The 24,120-nt window shown below is 31.2% G+C and overlaps 1 protein-coding gene across 28 annotated transcripts in view; it reads right to left on the bottom strand.

The window, feature by feature from the left end:
• LOC145292158 (uncharacterized) overlaps positions 1–24,120 on the bottom strand; it is a 150,914-nt gene that overhangs the window by 65,505 nt on the left and 61,289 nt on the right. For 9 of the 28 annotated variants that reach the window (XM_080138305.1, XM_080138298.1, XM_080138310.1 and 6 more), the window contains exons 7-9: positions 15,140–15,228; positions 11,371–11,426; positions 1,854–1,910 (exon numbers count right to left, since the gene is read on the bottom strand). In XM_080138305.1, coding sequence (XP_079994431.1) covers positions 1,854–1,910; positions 11,371–11,426; positions 15,140–15,228 — 202 coding nt within the window. The remainder of the gene's footprint in view (positions 1–1,853; positions 1,911–11,370; positions 11,427–15,139; positions 15,229–24,120) is intronic. The other 19 variants (XM_080138303.1, XM_080138313.1, XM_080138300.1 and 16 more) reach the window with 3 other exon arrangements.

Raw genomic sequence — 24,120 nt, 5'->3', positions numbered from 1 at the left:
TTGAATAATCTCAACAACAGTTGGATGAAACACTGTTTCAATTCTTCCTTTTTTTTCTATTTCAACTCATACCATTTGATTTATTTTATCCTTTAAAATCATACATTTCATCTTATCAATCTGCCATTAAAAAAACTCGGTACAATGTTATTAATTACATGACATTTAAATGGTCATGAAGATCCAAGCACTTCTAGCACAATTTTGCATCACGTTTCTATCAGTAAATCCATTCTATATCACAAATTAACCAATCAAATCTACCTTCCCTTATTATATCTATCACAGTGGATTAAGTCATTTATCAATTTGGTATGAAGATCTAGTCTTAATGCATACTAGATGTGGTGATTTGGGCTTCCTTGGCTGCAACTGTTACCTATTCTAGATAGAACCAACGAAGGAAGAGGTTGGGACCAGATGATATAAGGTTCACTGACTAACCAAAACCTGTCAATCATTTCTAATAATCATATACATTTAGAAAATCAGCCTAAACTCAAAATGTATATTACTGAATGTGTATATATATATATATATATATATATATATATATATATATGTGACAAAAAAAGAAAGAAAAACACTAGAAGTTAGCCTTGTTTTTTTTTTTGTTATTAAGATCAGGTCTTCAGATTACCATTACAAGATCTAATCTAATGAAACCAAGTATTCAACTATAATCACACTTTGCAAATCCAATAAAACATATCAAACATGAAGACTGGTCAACGATTCAAGTATAATGGTAAAGAAAATATAAGTAGATAAGGCTTACTTAGACATAAGCTTATGTAGACCCAATATGAGTTAACAAACTAAGTTCAAACATCACAAGTGTCCAGAATTGAATACACTCGCAATAAAAAATGGCTATACAGATGCAACAATATACATTCGAGAAAAAAAAACAAAAAAAAAAACTGAAAAATTACGAAATAAAATCTTTGATAAAAATTCTCAAGATGAAAACTAAACTTTCAGTCATGGGCAATTCCAGACTTAATAAAATGTTAAATGGTAAAATAAAAAGGTTCATTTAAGTTGTCTTAATGTAAATACATCAGAGGAGCAACATTAAAAACCAAGGGAAATTTCACAAGATGCTTACAATGTTCAGAAATGTGTTACTCTAATGCTGCAGACAATAGAAACTCTAGATTTTTTTTATAAATACAAAAAGCTAATGAGTTAAAAGAAAAAATAATAAAAAGGTGACATTAATGTAAAATTATACAGGTTTGCATAGAAAAAGATTTGTAATTAAAAGATTCAAGAAAAGTAAATGTATTAAAAGAAAAATAGGGATCCCGAATCAAGGGATAAACCATCACAAGAGTATAAATAAACATGGAGGCAGAGATGTCTCTCATTAACTTCAGCTGAGTACGAGGGAAGGCAATTAAAAAAAATAAATAAAAAAAAGGCAGAAGCACATGCAGAAAGGGGGAGGGAAAGAGGATAGCCTTGAAAGGTAAAAAAAAAAAGTTTCCCAAAACTGAAAATAAAATACCAGTTTTGCACCATTTTAACAAAGTAGGGGAAGTTCAATTTCTGTCAAAGACATTAAAATGGGGCAAAAGGAAAAATTTTCATAGATTTTATGAAAATACAAATAAGATAAATTTATTGCTAGAATCGGCACCCCTGCAAAGCAACTTGAACTGACCCAATTAAGATATTTTTTTTCTATGAACTTAAAAAAAAAAAAAAAAAAAAAAAAAAAAGGAAAAGAAAAAAATTAAGAGGGGGCAAAAAAAAAAAAAAAAAAAAAAAGTATTACATTAGTGACACGTTGTATAATGGACATACAATAAAAGCGTTCCATCTCCACTATAATGAGCTATACTTACCGAAAATGCCGAGTCACACATTAAGGGCTCCAGAGGTAAAATGGCTGCACCCATGGACTGTTAAGACAGAGCAGTGGTAAAGTGAATGACACAACACCCAGAGGTAGATAAGAAAAGCAAGTACCATAAAGACAAACATTGAACTGCAGTAGTTAAGAGGAGAGAAGGAGAAATGTTTGCTTAATCAGCAGTTAATAAAAAGCTCCTTAGCTTCAGGAGAAATGCACCCATCCTCCCCACGCAATTTAAACAAAAATTCTTTTTAAATATTTTGTTTATCACAATACAGCTTAAATTAACTGATCAGGAAAACTTGTTATGAATAATACTTTAGGCGTCTTCCAAAAACTCAAATAATTTGGAAAGTTTCCAGTGTCAAGTTAATTTCTACAAAAAAAAACAAAAAAACTTGAAAGTAATAAAGTCTTAAGAATTTTCAATCAAAAACAAGCAACAGGTTTTAACCTCTCCAAAAGATAGAAATCTAATTCTAGTTACCCAGATATGAACAATGCCTCCAAAATATTAATATGTGAAAGCATTCCTGTCAAATACAGTTAGCCCATTTAAAAAATTCTGTTGAAGCAAAACTAAAATCAAATTGTTTTATGAATTGAAAGTAAAATAAATTTTTTTTTAACTAGTTTAAAAGAAAAAGACCATGAGGAAGTACCAAGATGATTTTTAAAAATATAAATTTAGAAGGATAAAAAGTCATTACTAAAGAGAAACCTAAAATGATATTCCATTATATAATAAAAATGGTGTAAATCAATTAAGAAATGATGAGAAAGAAACTGAATTAACGAAAAAAGCTTCACTTAAATCTATGAAAATATAAGATGCAACTAAAATAAAAATTTATTGACAATGACAAGCACTACAATTAGTGGCTAATCTTTTTCTAAGTTTTACTACTGATTTAACTTTAAAACTATGCAAAGTAAAATTTATATTTGAGCAAATTATGGATACAAAAAAAAAAAATAAATAAAATAAAAAAAATAAAAAAAAAAATAAGGGGGGGGGGCATACTCTTTGACTTTTATGAATACTTATTGCAAATATAGAAAATTACCTCTTAAATTCTTGTAGGATTTTTTTCATTTGCAGTGCCAGACGAACAGAGATACTAGGATACCATTTTTTTTCAGGTTATGTGGAATACAATTTCTGGCCTCTAGTTACGGTATTTACGCTGCCTTACGATGTTATTTGATTATATACATATGTATTGTATACTGTACTGTATTTCGTTACTAATTTTTAATCCCGTATACCAGGGTTTTACTGTACTATATTTATAAGGATACAATTGAATTATTGTATTGCAGACACAGATTGAAGAGCTTAAAAGAATAACAGTTAACTAAACTGTTTCCTCCTCACTTATACAAATGGATTCAACCAAATTACATGAGATGCTCTACAGAAAACTAGCATAACTAAATAAGAGATGCTTACATTGTACATTCACATTTAAATTGATTTTTTAACTTAGAAAGACAGCACCATTTTTGACAAATCAACTGATCTAGCCCTACCTTCACACCTGCTGTATTATTTCACAACCAAATCTTAGTGTCCAATACATCCAAAACTATCTATCCATGGTGATAATTGACAAGAAAAGTCATTTAATAGTGCAAAGGTAAAAATTAAACATAAATAAGTTTTGAACCTTTCAAATCACTCAAGCTGAGAATTGTTTTCATGATTGAAAGAAATTTATATGTTCAGACTTAGAAAGATTACATTTTCAAAGTTTCATTTTTTTATGTGTAGAAAATACTAATATTTCAAACTACCAGGGCCACTAAATGAATAAGTATATGTTTTAATAAGTATATGTTTTAATAAGTATATGTTTTAATAAGTATATGTTTTAATAAGTATATGTTTTAATAAGTATATGTTTCATCAACATTTCTACCAAGATGAAAGTGTTGCTCAATCCATCAATGAAAACAATCATGAATCTTAACGTGCTTATAGAATAGTGCTCAACAAATACAGTACTATGTTCAATATAAATTTTTTTTTTCATTTATACAAACATTTCTAGCAACATATGAGCATATGTTTCGACGGAAACACAAGTCGAGCCAAATTATCATTGAAAAATGTTTATGCATTTTTAATTTTTATTTAAAAAAAATTTTTCTAATCAATTTTCAAGCTGTTCCATCCAAGAGATTTTTAAATTCTGACCATCCCTTTGAGTGCAATTGTTTGAATCTCTCCCACTTTGTTCACTAGGTATATTTGCCAAATAGTTTTTAAAATTTTTATCATGAGTCCAGTTGCTCCTATAATTACTGGAATGATAGATCTTCCTAAGATTCCGGTTTCTTTTCATGTCACACATAAGATCTTGGTATTTCGTTATTTTTTTCCCCCCTTTCAGCTGTTTAATCCAGCATCATTAGGTTAAAACTTCATTCCAGTAATGCATGCACATATGTAGCCAGAAATGTTTATATAAACTTAAGAACAATAACAGTTGGTGTGAATTAAATAATTCTCTTATACGTGAATATTGTCACTTTTTTTGTTAGTCAAATATAAACATTTTCATAAAAGTAAACAAATGTCGCAACATGTTTCATGAATGTTTAAATGCAAAAAATGGTTTACGTAACTTTTGACTTGTGATTAAAGTGATAAGAGACAAAAAAATTGTGAAGTTGAAGCCTTTTTTGTAAATGTTTGATAAAATATAGTATACCACAAACGTGTATTTACAGAAATCGGGAAAACTAATTATGAATACAATGTTCTTTGAATATAATATTTCAATTAAAATGCTGCAGCCCATACAAATTTAAGTGGCAAGGTACTCGTTTCACATACAGGTAACTCTAGTTTTGAATCTGGAGTTTGGATACATTACACTTATGAGTCCACAGTAGATTAAAACTAATATCTAGGATCACCAATATGTGGTTTTCATGTTTGTATGGGCAGTGGTGTTGTCCGATCTCAAAAAATCATCTATGTATATAAAAGGTAAAATGAGTGTGATCATTTTATGTATGTCTCGCAAAGGCTTTTTTCGCCGGCATTTTGACAGGCTTTCTATGTCTTAGAACTTTTTAAATACAGTCTAAATAATATCTACGATTTGCAAACGCACGTCGCGTCTAGATTTATTTACATCGACTTTTATAAGATTCACGCTATTTCGCTCTGTCGCCTGTTTGTTTGGCTTTTTAGTATAAATACGGTGAAACTAAATTCAAACAGTTCGTGTTCTCGGCTTTCATGCCGAAACGTCCAGAAAGCAACCAGCTTTTGATCAATGTGGAGTTTCTCCTTATATCAAACAATTGCTATTTGATTTGGACAATCCCCTTTAAATGGGGTGCTGCCCCCCCCCCCCCACCATCATCTTGGGGAAGCGAAAACTAAAAATACTGCCACGTCATTGTAACGCTCCCGCGATGACCTAATTTAGCGTCTACTTGTCAATCAAACCTCTTTCACTCACTTTATAAGCCTTAACTTAACATGCTAATCAATTACTCTCACTCGTGGCTGAGACAGTTAAGTGGTTGGCTTTTGTTTCCACCTCCACGCCAAGGCTTCTGGGTTCAATCCCGCCTCCCGACCAAAACTATTTTTTTTTTCTTTTACACCTTTAAATACTCAAGCAACGTTTTTTTTTTTCTTTTAATTCAAACAGGGTTATTACTTCGCTTATTTGTTTACCCCCGCCCCCTATACACACAGCATTATCTTAAGATTGCAGGTTCGATCCAACAGGTTTATTTATGCCATTTTTTTCCGTATCCCCCCCCTTTTTTTTAACAGTGTCTTTTTTATATTTAAACAGGGTTATTACTTACCCCCCCCCTCCATACACATGCCTACAAACACCTGGACAATGCCGGGTACCTCCCGCTAGTTATATATATATACATATATATATATATATATATATATATATATATATCTCACATTAAAAAGCTAGTGTGTGTATGTGGTAGCAATGGGATTTGAAAACTGGCAATTCGTTTGTTATTTTACATTAGTGATATAAAGTCTCATAAGATTTGGCAAATTTCAGTGTAAAAAAAAAAAAAAAAAAAAAAAAAAGTCACATTTCTGTAATTAACCATTAAACAATTTGTAACCATTCAACTCCATGATTAAGCACAACCAAACAACATTTACTCAATAGAATTAAATTTAAGTTTTTTTTCTAAATATTGTTGCATTTATAGACTAAAAAACAAAATAGAAGGTTTAAAAATTTTAAAATGCTAAAAAACAAACAAAATTTAAATTTTCACATTTGTATAACAGTTAATTCTACCAGATTTAGGTGACAGTTTTTTGGGTTTTTTTTTTTTAAGAGAATTTGGTATGGGAAAAAAAAACCCCTCAGAAATTAAACAATTACAAAATAGAGATTATTTAAGATTTTAGCATTTTTTAAATTATAGTTTCATGAAAATGTGGACAAAATTTTTAACACTTAATGTGTACACAATTATCTGATAATCATAAATAACATTTTAATGAACATCCTGAAAGTAAATACATTGTATTTAAACAGCAAAATACTAATAATCTGTTATACACACACACAACTACTACTACTAGTTGAAAAACATAGGAGAGTGGGGGTTAAACCACAAAGGTAGCTTCCAAATTGTCAAAACACTTAAAACCATTGCTAATCAGTAATATTTGTTCTATGTATTTTACAATGTTATTTCAAGTTTTATTTGTGTATAGAGGGTTTATTAACATAAGTGTGATAGCATGTGCAGTAGGCCGTCCTTACCAGCCAGGAATAAGTTTCAATATTTAATGTTGTGTAATACTTTTTAGTTTTACTTAGTCAGATTTTTATCCTTACAGTTTAATATACATCTCACACACAGTAAAATCAACAAATTTTAGAAGTTGTAATCTAATAACTAAGAAAGATTTAACATAAGTAGTAAGAAACAATTCACATAAATGGACAAATGACACAAAACTCTAACAATGTTAAATGCAATAGAAAATGGTTTTCCCCATGTAAATTAAAAGAATTAACAAGGGTTGATCAACTGCAATTTAAAAAATCTGATTAGTTAAAACAAAACAATAAAAACCTCAAAATGCAAGAGAAAACCTACTTAAACTGAAATGTTAAACCACAATACCTGCCAGACAAAACTCTTGGCAAAGATTTTTCAAATTGAACACTTAAAAACATTTTATGTTAAGTTATCTGCAATTCTATAAATATTTGCAGATATTTTATATTCTACACATCTCAGTTTATAAAGTCAAAAGCTAATTATTCAAGTTTTCAATTTAAAAAATAAGAAATGCTATAAGAATAGAAATTATAGAACTTATAGAATTGAGTATGAAAATATAAATCTTGTATAATATCAACATGTAAAAATTAATTTGAATAGATTTTCTTGTAGGTCAAATTTTGAAATAACTAAATTTTGAAGAAAATGTTTGGAATAACAAATCTCACAATTTAAAAATCAGTCATCACCTTGCCAAAAGAATTTTTTTTTTTTTTTTTTTTTTTTTTTTATTGTAGTTCATGAGATCATTCAAAACATTACAAATACGACAAGTCTCACATTATGAGCAAATGTTTTTATTTCTCAATTTCAGCATTTTTTTTTTCAAATTTTTGATGAACAGGTGTTATGGAAAAAAAGGCTATCAGAAAAAAAGCAAAATTGTTTTTTTTTTCTTTAAAGCTAGGTGCTTAAAATAATTATGATTAGAAGAGGAACAAAATGGTATGTTTAGTTCAGTTTTTCTTTCTGAAATTCAAATAAAACAATTTTCTAGAAACTAAGAAACAAATTTCCTTTAACCTAGAGCATCTAAAAATGACAACAGCAGACCTGAAAACATGCATGCAAAAGTCATGACAGCTTACATTATTACTCATCTGGCATGATTTTGAATGAAAGTATTTTTTGTTTTTTGGATTGGCCAAAGGCACTAGTCTTTATATGGTTAATGAAATGTTTTTAAAATTTTCAATCATTCTAAAATCATAAATAATAAATGTTAGTTTCTAAAATGCAACCATATTATAAATTTAATTGATTAATCCTGTATATTCATTTTTGATAGATCAAAATAAATGCCAAGTTTTGAAAAATGATCAAATCAAAGTCTAAAATAAAATATTTCACTGATATTTGCTGATAATTTCATGTTGAACATATAAACCTTTGCAATAAATTAATAGTTTAATCTAAGAAACAGACAAATTAGATAAAAATTTAGAAATGAGATTATCAGGTTAATTTCAATAAAGTTTAATAATTGAATAGTTTGCCTTTCTTTTTAAATGGAAAAAATTGACTGCATAATAAATTAGAAATGAACCTCTGAAATTTCTTGAATCAAATACTTAAATATAAAACTGCTTTCAAAATTAAAATCTCAAGATAGCAACAGATGTTTATAGTTGATTTTACCCTTGAACTTTACATGTCCTAATACATAAGTAAATATATTAATTTATTTAAAATTAAATTTCCCAAATGTGATTCTATTGACATGCTATTTTTCCTCCATCTTATACTGAAATTAGATATTTTGAGAATGATTTCCAACTTCCTTTTTGTTGCCATTTTGCTTATGACAGAAGTTGAAACTCATTAAAATGAGTAATCTCAGCAGGAGACAGACAAACACAAAATATTAATGAAAATTTTATTTGCAACATTCAAGTCAAAATATTTAATAATCCAACAATAATCCAAAATTATTGGGCATTGGAAAACTATGAAAATAAAAAGGTTTGACTGCAGTAAAACATTTTCTTTTGTTTTTTTTTAAAGAAAACTTCATAAAATTTCAAAACACAAAACAATGAAAAGATTAGTTTATATATATATATATAAAAAAAAAAAAAATCAAGAGACTATTCAAATGCATCCAGTTTCATGAAAATACAAACTGAAAGATAATATCTTAGAATCAATCTAAACAAGAATATAATTGGTGCTTCTGTATACAATCACACAAGTATGAAATTTTTCTTTGGCCAATTTTTAGGAGGAGTATCCAAATATTTATAAATTCATAGAATATCTGTACATTGCAATAGAAGTTTATCTCTCCTCCACATACACACCCCTTAAAAGTTAATAGTACACAAGTGTTATGGGATTAAACTATGGGAGCACAAAATACTCAAATGAGTGAGCATGGTTTCATACAGAGACAGCAAGTTTACATATGTAATCTTATTGCATATGAAAAGTTTTAAACCCAAATGCAAAAATTAAAAAAAAACCGCTCAATTTAAAAAATAATAACTCATTTTTTTTATGGCTGTGTGATTGTATAGAATTAACCATTTATAACAAAACTAAATGTTTAAAAAATAAATAAAAAGCTTCTATAACTACTCAATCTTAGACTTAAAAACTTTTTTATTGCAGATTATCGATATTTAATGTCAAATACAGATTATTTGAGTTCTTTGAGCTACTGTTCTCATCTTGAGTGCTATTTGTATATTTCGGTGGATGTAACCCCCAACTTTCAGGTCTATCTTGTCAAACTCAGGAAATCTACATGGAATTTCAAATAGAATCCTTCATTCAACCCATGGGTCAACATGCTCTTGCTCAATCAGCCATGAGGTTATATCGACCAAAATGTTATGCAAATAACACTAAAGATATGAACAGTAGTCTGATAAATCCAAATAATACGAACAATACTCATCCAAAATATTCAGAACTATAAAATGTCAAGTATTTTTTTTTTTTCACTTAACTTATAGCAAAGTTCTCAGTTTTGTTTAAGACAAACATGAAATTTCTTGCATAAAAGCACACACACTCACACACAAAGTTGCGGCATATTTTTTCTTTAAATCCTGAAGAAATTAGACAGTATTACAATTATTATATTTGCCCTGACAAATAAAAAAAATGCATTTTTAACACTTTTATATTTTTGTTGTGCACTTGACAAAAAAATACAACAAACTGACACGACGACACCTAAATAAATTTGGAAAAGGATGCACAATACAGTTTGGCCGATTCTAGCAATAAATAAAAATCCTCAGCTAGAAAGCAAACAAAATATCAATTCAAGCTAATTTATTTCTCCCATCTGATATGATTAGAATGGAATGAATGTTAAGTGCCAGGGGAGGCAAGGAAAAAAAAATAGGGGGATTACAAAAAGAGAAAAAAGGATTAGAAGATATTTTCCCCAGTGAAACACTGTTCATAAAATGCGAACAGTTAAAAATAAAAATAAAATAAAAAGTTATTAACTGCAAAATAAGTGTTTAAAATTTATTTTTTACCTATATAGATAGGTACAAACCACACCAGAGTAAGAAAAATTAACAATTTTTCTTTTTATACGAGTACAAACAAAATTCAAACATTTTTTAAAATTTAAGAACTGATCTATATAAAAACAAAAACTTTTTGCATGGTGTATCCTAAAAACATCCATATAACTATAATAATGACAATAAAAAGTAATTTAATAATGGATCTACAGAATACAGGATTCATTTGTCTACAATTAAAATTCCAAATTATTTCCAGCAAAAATTTGTAGACAAAAAACTTATTCTAAAGATTACAAATACTGTTTTTTTTTTTTTTTAATTAAAAAGAGAAATGAGGATTGTGTTTATAGTCAGAGAGAGAGGGGCAAGAAGTATAATTTTAAAATGGTTTGATCAATTATCGAGACCAAAAAATCTGCACTTTTATAATGCCATTTCATTGCAATTCAAAATGCAGACATGCCGATAGATTTTTAATATAGACTTCTTAGAATCCACATATGCTTATTAGAGTGAGACCCCAGAAGATAAGGCAGAGTTTATTCTTTTTAAATTAAAAAATTTTTTTTTGAAGTAGTTCTAAGATAAAATTGCACATACTATAACAGTTATGTACAATGCATTTGTCTTTAAGTGATATACAAGGTAGGAAGTTTACTGCATCCTTTTAAAAGTATATGCTGAAATGCCCCTAGTATCATATTTTTAAATTTTAATATAAAATATATTAAAATAATTTCTATTAGACACCTTTCAGTGTACTAAAATGGAATATTTTCCTGTGAGAATATTAAATGATAAAATATGTTTGTGTATAGAAACAGGAAATAAATTGATTCATTGTAACTTGGTATTTTGAAATAAACTCAAGAAAAGTTATAAATACCAACTACTGTTACAGAAAATGCCTTCATTAGAAAAGATAAGTGTATCAGTAATAGAAAACCTTTAAAAATCTTTTTAGCCGATGGTATTACAGAAGTAGGACCTTTTGTTTATTATCTGAGAATAGAAACAAAACAAAAATAAGCATTAGAAAAGGGAACTTTTTTTAATTAGATTTTAATATTGGCAATGTCAGTTAATTAATAAGCTTTCTAGTAAGTGACAAAGCCAAGCTCATTAAGAAAAATATTTGAACAACTTTATTAAGAAAAAAAGTATTCAAATCTTTTCAGAAATTAAAATAAACAACCATTTTATACTCACACTTCCTGTCCAGCTGTCATCATTCCAGTCTTCTGTAGACAGTGTATCATTCCAAGCTGAAATTTTCAATATGTTTATGATGTGAAACTAGTAGATATACAAAAACTCAAGCATAAAAATTAAGTTACTTACAATGAACATTTTTTTTTCCATGAGATTTATTTGACTAGGGATTGGTACAATCATAAAATATGCTTAAAATATATTTTAATTCATGCAGATTTTGTATTTATTATTATAGAGACAATTCTTCGTTGAATATTATGTACTGAAGATATACTACTGTATAGAAAAAAAAAAAAAACTTGGGTGCCATCAGCTATAATCAAAACCAAATCATTTAGTGTTCCAGCCACATTCCCAACTGTTTGAGCTATCGACAGATCGATAAGATTTAAAATTAAGCCATTTCAAACTATGAATAAATTTAAGCCTACATAAAAGTAATAGGAATATGTTGATAAGTTGAAATGAATATTTTGCATTTCAACTTGCTGATATATTTCTCTGTACACTGTATTCATCCATCCAAACAAAGATTTTAGTCGCTATAAACCATCCTTGGTGTAGGATTACCATTTCCTGTTAATTCCAGTGTCAGGTAACCCATAGTTTAAGTGTTCAGCGGTTAAATATTTACATAGACACACCTTTTCATTATATAGAATATCAAAGGGACATTTTTAAAAACATTTTCATTTTCCACGATTATAAAAAAATACATAAAACAGAAAATTGGTAGGTGTGGTTTTAAAGTTCTGTGATGATTCAAACAAAACTTTCACAAAGACATTAAAACATTGAATATTATTAACAATGATGACCCCCCCCCCTACCTTGCACTATAAAATTTGTTACAAGAAAAACAATTTTACAAATTCAACCTATAATTTTTTATTTAATTATTTGGACTATTATCCTCATCTTTTAATTGTTTTCACAACGTTTCGTCCAATTATTCCTCTGGCCTTCATCAGGTTAACTGCGATAGGATAAGAATGTCGAATTTTCCAACTATATCTACAGCAATTGCTGCCTTCAATAGCCGTTGTCATCTCATCACGATTTAGTCAACTAATCCTCTGACCAGCTTTGGGTGGGATCGAAACCGCTATCTCTAGACAATTCTCACCTGGAATCGTAGATATTCCGCATCTCTATTCACTGCACCACGGGCCTCGAAGGGCAATCAAGGTTGGATTTTTTGGTCTTATAAACCCAATTGTTCTTCCAATTGTCGGGTCCGTACCGATTGTTATATTATTGAATTAGTTTGAAATTATTTTGGAGATGAGTAAATTGTATCATTTTTTAAATTAATTATTTGAACTATCACCCTCATCTTCTAGTTGTTTTCACAACATTTCGGACAATTATTAATAATTGGCCGAACTGTCAATATTCTATCTTTTAGATTAATCTTGGGGGTGGGCTGGGGTGGGGGGTATTTTTTTTTTTTTTTTTTTTTACTCTCAGATACATCCCTCCCTTGACTGTCAATCATGAGCATCTGGAACAAATTTGAGAAACATTTTTCTAGATTTGTTGTTAGTAATTTTAAACATGTTCATTGATTAATATTGTTTTTTGTAAAAGATTAAACAGAATATGATAAAAATAAATTGACACATTTTACATTATTTTTAAATCGACTGCTTAAATGGTTAAATTTATTCTTCCCTGACTCTTAATGTTTGTTCAGTTTTAGATAAATATTAACTTTTTGTTAACTAATAAATTTAACTTATTTTGTATAAGATAATTAATCCAAATGTGAACGAAGTCAAATGAAAGATAATGACACGTTTTTTAAATTGAATTATTCAAATTCAAAATACAACAGTAAGAGAAAGATGTTCTAGACATTTTGCAGATGTGCAGCGTTAGTCTCTTGTGTAGTTATATATTTTTAAAACACCATTTCTTACATTTTTTCAGCATAAATAAAAAACACTGTTTTTTAATTTTGTTGTGAACCCCCTCTCCAATTTTTAAACCATTGAAATTCAGAGTTTATAAATATTGTGACCATGTAAATATTTTTGTGACAATTATGTGATTTATTGTTTTTAAAATCATGTTAACTTAAAAAAAAAAAGAAGCTTATTCAAAAAGACCTGCCTCAATCTAACTTGACTTAAGATTATTTGTTTAAATAAATTCAACAATAGAGAGGGGAGCTCTCAGTGAACATTACCAAAACATCTACAACATAAAAGCGAAAATGTGTGTGCATTTTTTGGGGGGGTGCTTCTCAGCTTCCTCGCTCATTCTTATAACTTTTATATGCTACACAGATCATATCTCACACTTCACGAAAAACACCCGTCTAGCTGAATCCACTGTGAAAAATTTCCCCCACTCTTTATCTGTGCCTAAATCAAAACAAGGATTCCATGAACAAAGCTTCTTTCTTAGAACTGCACGCCTGTGGAACTCTCTTCCGTCCGCCTGCTCCCCACCTGACAACATATTGGATGTCTTCAAGTAAATATATTTTATTTTGGCCACCTTTGTCTTACAATTACAAAAAAATTCACACTGAATTCGTTTGCTGCTGCTATTGACCTAGAAAAACCACCTTCAATCTTTTAAACACTTAGTTTCGACTAATCAAAAGTCCCTGGCTCCCTGGCCTCATGGTATTGTCATCAGACTATTAACCTCAAGGCTTCCGGTTCAAGCCTACCTCCCTCCCAAAACTTTTTAATGCGAGCCTTTTTTTTTATCTACCCCCTCCCCTCCACCGGGTTCGAGCCTGTCTACCTCCCAAAACTTTTTCGCTGTTTTATTTTTCTTCGTTTTTTTTTAATATTTGTTTTCAAGCCTACCTGCCTACCAAAACATTTTTTTTATCTACCCCCCCCCCTCCCAAACACACGGGCAACGCCGGGTAACCCCACTAGTCTATAATATAAAGGGGAAAAATTTCTACCTAAAACTTTCAACAGAGGCAATAGATTTTCATGAGATTGGTATCGTTTTGAAGCTCGACCCTTCGGATGACAAACAAAAAAAATGGATAAAAACATTAATTCCGTCATCATCAACTGGGCACATTTCTGTAAGAAGGGGTAGCAAAAAATTGTTCCTTCATGACAATTTAGCCAAACATACATGCGAAAAAGAAGTTCTTTCTTGAATTAGTTTAAATATAATAAAAGAAAAAAGACTCACAGAATCATAGATTAGTCGTTATAGTGGCAACGTTGTTATCTTAAGATTGCATGTTCGAGCCTAGATATTAGATAGTTTTTTTATTTTTTTTTTTATTTTTGAAGGTTTAATATTGAAACAGGGTTATTTGTGCAATTTTTACATTCGTTTTTTTTTTTTCCATCACATTCGCTGCACCCCCCCCGATTTTTTAAAAGTTTTAATATTTAAACAGGCATATTTTGTCATTTCTTTTTCGTTTGCTTATTCTTTATTTTGTATCAAGTTCGCTGTTTTTGTTTTTCCGATTAAAAAGAAAAGTTATATTTTAAACGGCGTTATGTTCGCTTATTCTTTATTTTCCATTTTGTTTTGATTTACTTCCCACCATCTCAACCGGGCAACGCCAGGTATCCCTGCTAGTTTTTAATAAAAGGCACATTCAGAAAGCAATAATCTTGCAATGGTTAGAGAATGAATACAACTGATTTAGAAACAGATAATGAAATGGTGTATTCAACTGGTCGTAAAAAACAAGTTTAGATATGAAAAATCTTCAAATTGAATCAAAAGTCTTTGTAGACTTGACTAAACGAGTAAAATTTATACTCACTTGAGCTCTCTTTCTCAGCATTTTCAGCAGTCTCGTTGGTCCATGTATCAATTTGTGGACCTTTGTCAAACCTTTGATTGCGAAAACTTCTGAAAGCAAATTTACAATTATCAACATTTCTTATATGAAATAAAGGTAAAATATTGCTATTTACATAAATAAGAAATCTTATTGCTAGAAAGCGTCTAAAATTTAAGAGAATTTTGCTTAATGTCTAATGATTCACATCTGATATATTTAAATTTTCAAATTGGCAATTGTGCCTTTTAAATACCTATTTAAAAGTGAACACTATTAACTTTATTTACAACTTCAAGGTACATAAAATAAAAAAAATGAGTTTATATGAAAATATACTTTTTAGCTTCATAAAATGTTGCAATTTTTATCAATTTTAATTTATTTTGTTTAGTCTTCGTAATATGAAATATAGGGCAGGGGGAAACACTAATAAGAAAAATATTTCCCCGCATATATTTAACGAGAAGTACTTTTAAAATATAAGTTAATTCAAAAATGAATGAGTATCAAAAATTTTATGAAAATCTGACCATTAGTTGATTTTTGCTAGAGTTGCTAAACACGTATGCTTACGTTTTTAAAATGATCACTACCTAGGAATGTTTTAAGGCATCGATAATGTAAACACAATTTTAATCTTGTACTTTTCTTTTTGTACGCTGAAAAATATTTAAAAAAATATCACTAGTTTATTTTAAACTTCTTTTAAATGGCACAAAAAGTTATATTAAATTAGATTAGTCATAGCATTTTATATATAGGGGAGGGAGTAAATTTGTGATGCACATTGGAGGTCTCTAAACTTCTATCACCTTTGTATAAAACAAAATACAACCAACATTAGCACTCTTTATGCCTGAAAGCTGCATTCCAAAATTCACAATGATCGGTTAATCTATAGCTTTATAAAGCTCCAAAGAAAACAATTTCGACTTGCAATAGAAAATGTGTTTGTAACCTTTGACAAATACATATGTACACAATAAGAGACTACTTTGTTTACAAATAATATTTGAAGTATGTAACTTCAAGAGTAAAACCAGCACAGTCACCTGGTATTTTCCAGTCCAATTTCAAATTTGTTAGTGATTTTGTATCACTTTTTAAATACCAATTGCTAACTTTTAAACAATTTTAACCATTTTTATTCTCATGTTTAAATTTTATTAATTTTCTTAAAATATTAAATCATTTAGAAATAAAATGATTTAATATCAGCTTTAATAAAGCTTTTTCAAAAAAAAAATAGTTACTTTATAATTTCTTTTATAGAAATTAGGAGACAAGGCATGAAGCCACTGGATGTAAAGAGCTAACAAAAACAGGTGATGCCTACTGACCTTAGTCTTGAAAAGATCAAGACTACAGGTCGTAGGAAAACAGTGAACAGAAAGAGTTCCGCAACCTTGCAGTCATTGGAAAGAAGCTACTGGAATAGGAGCTGAAATACAAGGAGTTAAAACAAATTGATGGAGACCTCTAAACCAACGAGTCAAATGAGCTGGAACAAAGGGAGCAAGAAATAAATGAAGATAATTCCGAGGAACACATGCCATAATAATATTTGTAGAAAAGGCTGAGATTAGAATATGTCTGTGAGAGAGGTTGCACTGAAGAAAGTGTGAGGCCAATCAAATTAGATACATTTCTGCAATTTATCAAAATGAGACATTCACTAACAAAAATATAACGACAATACTTCATACATGGTCTTATAGTAGATTTGTAGAGATAGAAAATAGTCTAAGGTGTGAGGAAGTGTTTAGAGCGATAGAGAGAACTGATTTTATAAGAAGCAGAGAGAGCAATGGATTTAATAGAAAGAGCAATGGATTTAATACATGAACTCCAAGAGAAGATTTTAATTAGAAAGACAAAGTTTTAGTCGATTTCTTATCAAGAGCAAAACTATAAGACTCTCAGGAAGAAAAGGGACACTCCTGCAATTGAAGAACAATAGCAGAGTCATAACAGGATTAAATGAAACAGGCCATTTCCTACTCCAATCCATAATAAAGTCCAAATCAACTTCTAGCTCAACTGCATATTTCAACTGATTCGCGAAAGATAGGCGAAAAGCAATACCAGAATAGAGTGGTGTCATCAGCATAAATAGTAATTTTCTGAATAATATTCTCTGGAAGGTCATTTATATAAAGAAACAATGTTGGACCTAGAATAGAGCCCTGAAGAACACTGGCATTGAAAGGAAAAGAAAATACTTTAAGAGCTACTTACAAGTTTCGATCAGAAAGAAAAGACCTAACACTGTCAGGACTTTACCACCAATACCATAGCCTCAAAGTTTATGTAGATTAGGACATCATATCCTGTCAGACGCCATTGAAATGCCAAGCACAATGACCCTAATCGCCTGAATTATCCATAAACTGAGAGATCCGTTCAGTTACAATAGATCAACAAAAACCACAAACGCCATCACTAAAGAGGCCTAGACTTTCCAGAAAAATGAACAAGCCTGCTGTTGACCAACCTCTCAAAAACTTTGCTAATAACAGAAAGACCAAAAGGAGGATATTTAGTTGAATCAGATCGCTCACCAGCATTTTTAAAGATAGGGACAACAGAGGACTCCTTCCAACAAGGGTAACAGGACCGAGACAAACAGATTGAATAATTTCAAGCGAATAAAAGTTCAGGTACACAGCGTTTGAGAACAAGAATCAAATGAAGACCAGCAAGAATTCTAGCAACCATCTTTGGAGTGATAATTATAGAATCAAGAGTGATCAGTTTTCAAAGGAAAATTCGGAAGAACAGTCCCAGAATCGTCAATAGAAGAATTGTCAGCAAAAAGATGAAGAAAAGGATGATGAAATGAGCTGAAGACCATTAAAAAGAGAAAAAAATAGAGAACTTGCCAATATTAACATTATCAGAGATTTTCCAAAAATCTATAGAACTTTTGAGATGAGCGAGCATGTTTGCTTAACAGCATTTCAACCTCTCTAGGTTATTTAATGCCAAGAAAAGGTTTAGACATAGAAAATTTTAAATTTCTTAAAAAGTTTATCTTTAGAAGCAAGAGACTTTAAATATTCCGAAAAGTTTGTTTTCAAATGTAAAGAGTTTGTTTTTCTAGAGTAAAATGTTACTAGATTAGTTTACAGGAGTTTAAATGAATTTATTTCTTTTAAGTACTTAAAAATTTGTTGAGGCTCCACTTCTTGGAATACTTTTTCTAATACTTGCTGTTCCAAAATATTTCTTCTGGATGTGTTTGTGTCTTCTACACTTTGTCAGTAAATGTTAGATTGTTACTTGTTGGTTGCAGAGTGTGCAGTTTGCTGCTTCTTCCGCTTTGATTAGGTAAGAATCAGTTAGTTTTGTGTCCAATTCGTATTTAGTTCAGTACAATCCCCTCCCTTCTTCCCTTCAAGGCTTTTTGTTTTTCATTTTAGGCTGATGTTCATGCAGTTTGTTTTCTGTGCACCTATTCCACTCTTCTTGCCACCTGTTTTCCAGATGTTCCTATTTACAATGCCTCCCCACGGGACAGTAGACACCAGGGTCGTTTTTTAACGTGGAGAAAAGGAACAAAAATAAAAATTTGTCTCAGTCGTGAAGGATTTCTCCTCCACTGACAGAACAAGAAATTGAAGTGCAGCATCTGAAGAACAGATACTACACTGTGATCTTGTCCCAAAGGCCAAGTATGTTTTCCAGATGTTCATTAATTTTTTTTCAGGTCTGTTTGTGGAATTTTAATTTTCTTTATGATTTGGTGTTTTGTGGGTTTTCTAGCCAGTTAATCGGCCCTTTCTGTATATGCTGCACCTGTTCCATTCATGGTTTTCGACCCATCGGTGTATATTTCTTTATATTCTGTATATTTTTCAGAGTTCTTCAAAGTTGATTCTGTTTGTTAAATTGTTTGTAATGTTTTTCTTATATTTAGTGAGTGTTAGGCCAATTTTTGGTTTGTTTAATGTCCAGGGTGGTTGGTCATTTATTTTTTTGTGTAATTATGTCGTCTGGTTCTTCATTAATTTGTAGTATTATTTCTTTGTGTCCAAAAATAGGTATGCTTTTTGGCTTCCCTAAATAAAAGTTGGTAAATTGTAGGTTGAAGGTAGTTTCATATGTTGGGTTTTCAGGATTGCTTTGCAGTTTTATTGCGTATTGCAACACTAGTTTTTCCCATCTTAAGTGTAGGGGTGATTCGTGGCTTCTACACGCAGGCTTTCCTTGGTGAGGTTTGATAAGCTCCCAGGCTGAGGCTCAAACTTTGATTCTGTATAGTTAATATTTTTTTTTTTTTTTTTTTTTGTAGGAGTTGCGAGTGGAGCTGTACATGGCACAACCAGTCCGGTATAGATCTGATATGCAAGTGGTATATTTTGAGCATTGTAGCCCGATTTGCTCTCCAGTCTAGTTTGGATATTATTTTTAAGATGTTTATTGCTTTTAAGCATTTATGTTTTAAGTTGTTAATGTGCTGCTTGAAGTTCAGTTTATTATCAAAAATGATTCCTACAAATTGGGTATGTTGTACTACTGGTATTAATTGTCCATCTAGTTTGAGCTGTGGGTCAAGGTGCTATTTTTGTTTCCTATGAAAGTGGAAACATGTGGTTTTGCTTTTGGATATTTTAAATTTATTTTGATTAATCTGATGGTCTATTTTGTTGAGACAATGTTGCATTTGTCTTTCGATAGTTGGCATGTTTGGTGATGAGCATGTTATAGAGAAGTCATCAACGAATAGTGTTTTTTCAAATGCCATCTTATTCAGGGGGTTTTGCATGGCTAGTCTGATTTTTTCTATTATTTGATTATGGAGGGTTAAAGGTTCTGTTAACTATTTCCATTCTTTCCAATATTTTAAATATATTCTAGTCTGTAGTTCTTGTTTGTCTTTTTCATTTATTTTCTGTTTGGTTGGCAAGAGATTTGATTTTTTCATTTGGTTTTGGGATATTGTTAGTTTCTGTGGGCATTTTATTTGAAAGTTGAATTTGGTTTTTGAGGTTTGGTGGAATTTTACTTACGGCTGTTCGGGAGTTATTTTCAAGTACAGCTCCAGTTGACAGTAGTTGCCGTAAGGCAGCCCTCAATGTTTCAACTAGACCTTGAAGTGTCTTTATTAGAATGTTGATTCCCTTTAGTTCTAGGGTTTCTGTTGTTTTTGGTTACATTTGCAAACAGTCTAGTTGGTTCTGTTGTGGAGGTTCATTCAATCTTTCTGGCTTCAGTAAAGCTTATGTTTTTTGTATATTTTAATTCATTTATTCTTTTTTTTTGGGGGGGGGGGGATTCAGTTTTGGTAAAGGGGTGAGTATGCTGGATGGTTTTCACCAGTTTGGGCATTTTATGTTTCTTTTGCATTCTGTTTCCTGGTGTTCATTACTGCTACATTTTGGGCATACCGTTTTCCGTGTGCAGTATTCTTTTTTTGGGCAGTTTAGGCAGCGAAGTGGTCTGGGGGATATGTTTCTACTTTAATGTTAATATATCCAATTTTGATTTCAGTTGGTGGAGTGGGAGCATTGAAGAATAATGTTTGTGTTTATTGTAATTCTTTTGGTGGCCATAACTTTGATTTTTTAGGTTTGTTTTTATTTTTTCTAAAAAGCACTTGTTTTAATTTTGGACATTTGATGACTCTTAAGGTGTTGAGGGTTTTGTGAGAGTAATTTTGATGTTTATATCATGGAACTTTGTCCATGTTAAAACTTTTTCAGCACTATTTTTAGTATGTATTTAGGGTTCCATTTTTTGATTAGGAATTGAGACATTTTGATTATTTGTGTATTGTCTTGTGATTTTAAGATTATATACTCAGGAAAGTTTGTATTTTAATTTTCACTTTCTGTATTTGAATGGAGACTTGATTTTTTTGGAAGCCATATGAAGTATTTTCTTTCATCATCCTTCCTACCCACCCTCCTCTGAGCCCTATATTGGGAGATAGTTGGGAGGAATCCATTCACCCAAGCATTTCACGGATACAAAGATGATATACTCAAACAGTGAGTGTAGTTGCTTGTAACAATTTCCTTATTTCCTTGGCCCCAGCAAGGTATAATAAGGGTTTGTTGTCGGTAGCATCTGGTTTCAACATCTGATTAGCCCTTGCCATCGCTTTCTAATATCAGTGTTTTCCTTTTTGATCCCCCAATAAAAGGAGGGTGGACCTGTAAATTCACCCTTGTCTATTGGTTTGTCTGTCCGCACTTTTCTCAATAACTACGCTTTGGAATTTAAAAATTTTTTTTACAAACATTAAACATGATAGGAATAAAAAAGTTAACAGCACGGATTTTCTGGGAAAATCCCAGTTGCCCCCATAGGGATGCCTTTCAGGTTAAAATGGCTAAAATTGACATTTTTGTGCTTATTAAAAATACATGTCTTGGATTTCTACAAATTTTTTTTGAAAACTTGTAACTAACTAATTTCTATATAATTTTGTTTGTCTATAACTCTTGGGTGTGCCCCAGAGGCCCTTTTAGGGCTAATAAAAACACTCCATTTTTGGGACTATTTTACCATAAATGTCCAACATTTTCTGTGTATGGCTATTTAGCAGTTTTGCATGGTGCTGAACTCAAATTTAAATATGTTAAGGTCTTGGGGACTTTTGGAGCTAAATTTGGGCGCAAATGATGGACTTAGTCATTTCTTTTTTTGCATGGTGCAGAACTCAAATTTACATATGTTAAGGCCTAAAACTACACCGGTTGTTCATTTTCACCAGGATTTGACGTCCCCTGGGAACTTTTGGGCCAAATAGTGTGGGGCTGCTGCTGAACGTAGTCATTTTTATTTTTTATGCCTCGTTCACTGTGCACTCACAGGGGACCATGCATATTTCACTTGTTTTTGTATATGTGCGATGTCTTGCATTTTTTTTTTTGTGATAATTTTCTGTTATTAGGGCTTGTCATGACTAGCTGACTGGTCGGGTTAGGTCTCCCTGACCGCTCGTCTAGCCGAAGTAAGGGCCAAAGTGGAGTGTTGCATGGCCACTTGGGTCCAGGAGCTGCTCATCCACCACGATTCCATTATTTGAGATGAGAGCTATGAATCCTTTGAGAATAGCTAGACTTAACCCCTGAAATTGCTCTCTTGCAGGCATTGCTAGTTCTTCTATAGGATTGTCTTAGAAGCCTCAGAACCATCCCAACCGATGATACTGATTGAAGTAATGATTATGATGGGCAATGGCAGAAGTACAAACAAATGAAAAGCAGAAAGGAGAATGAGGTTTGACTTGAAACTGACAATGAGGAATAAGGTGTTAATTCCAACAAGAAGCTAGCCAGTAACCTCCTTTGCATTTGGGGACATACCAAAAATAAGACCCCATGGAATGCCACATAGGAAGCTGCAAAGCCCATCCCAATCAGCCCTCCTGTCTTTCTATGAGAGGGATGATCAATTGAAGACTTAACAGAAAAATCAATCTCAACGTTAACAACAGCGTCATCAGAAGAACCCAATGGAGAAGAGGAAATAGAACATGATTCAAGAACAAGTGAGAAAAAGATAAAGTAAAGATGGTGGATGAAGGTCGTTATCAGGAAAAGGTGTAGGTAAGGTGACGATTTGGGACAAGCCAGGAGACAGAAAAATTAGTACAGAGAAAAATTAAGACAGATTTCACCTCCAATGGCGAGCATTAATGTCACTGAAGACAAAGTAGAGCTTCACGGATAAAGTTGTAATGCATCATCAATACTGTTGGATGTAGCATCATCAACAGAGCAGTCACTGTCAGAAGGGGAACGGTATAAAAATTACAAATAAGTGGGGCACAGCAAAGACAACCTCAAACAGAAAAAGACCTCCATGAGATTCAAGACTGGGGACATATACGATGAGGGAAATCCTTGCAAAACAAAAAATAGCCAAAGCATTCAAATGCATAGAAGAGTCTAAACAGACAAGATGCAAATAACCTTCCATATATAGATCATTGATATCAATAGAAGAAGCTAAATTTGTCTCACAAAGAGCAAGAATGTGAGAATTATTGTGCAAAAGACTGAACATCATAAAAGTTTGACCTGAGACCTCTGATGTTATAAGAAATAGTAAGATGCTTGTTCCTGTTTATTTGACTCCCAACGAGGACAGTTAAACAAGGTCGGTTTTTAATGTGGAAAAATCTAGCTCCCATATAGGGGCACTCTGAATAGGAACAAAAATTTAAATTTCTCAGTCATGAAGGATTTTTCCCCCACTGACAGGACAGAAAAGAGGAAATGTAGCATCAGAGCAGACACTACACTGATTGAAGACCCCGTCTTTTTCTCCTCACTTCTGTCCCTGAATCATGTTCTATTTCCTCTCCTTCTCTATTAAGGTGCTTGTTGTGTAGATCTGTAGAAGGCATGATAAAATAAAAACGAGATAAAAAGGTAGAATCACTTCAAGCAAATAAAGCCTGAAAAAGACCACTACCAGCATTTAATTCCTTGGATTCCAAACAGGCTAACTAATGAGATAAGCCCTTCAAGAGACCAATAGAGAAGGAAGGAGTTACTAGGCTGGCAGACAAAAGCCTATCCTTAAACTAGTTACATAGCTAACCAGAAACCGGTGTTTAAATCGTGATATTTTCCAACAAAGGCTAAAGATGGCATCCTCAACAAGTAACATACCAGAATGGCACCTCAGAATATTCAATGTCAAGAACGACCAAGAAATAGATATTATGGAGGAGAGGAATATAGACAAAAAAAAAAAAAAAAAAAAAAAAAAAAAAAAGAGACTGTCAAGAACAGACAAATACTATTTAATACAGTTGAGGTGGGTAAGAAGGGAAAAAGAAAGGAGACAAGTTCTGGTAATAATAAAAAAAAAATCAAACTTGTACAATCTAAGTAATGAAACTGAAATAATATTAGTCTTCAAAAATGCCATTAAAGGTTTGAAAAATAGGCGAAAGAGTCATAAAATCAAAGAAATCAAACTTGTATTATTTGTTTTTC

The sequence above is a fragment of the Euprymna scolopes genome, chromosome 13, assembly GCF_053919585.1.
Source record: "Euprymna scolopes isolate OS-2025 chromosome 13, ASM5391958v1, whole genome shotgun sequence".
Taxonomy (NCBI): Eukaryota; Metazoa; Mollusca; class Cephalopoda; order Sepiida; family Sepiolidae; genus Euprymna; species Euprymna scolopes.
This window is presented reverse-complemented; position numbering and strand designations above follow the sequence as displayed.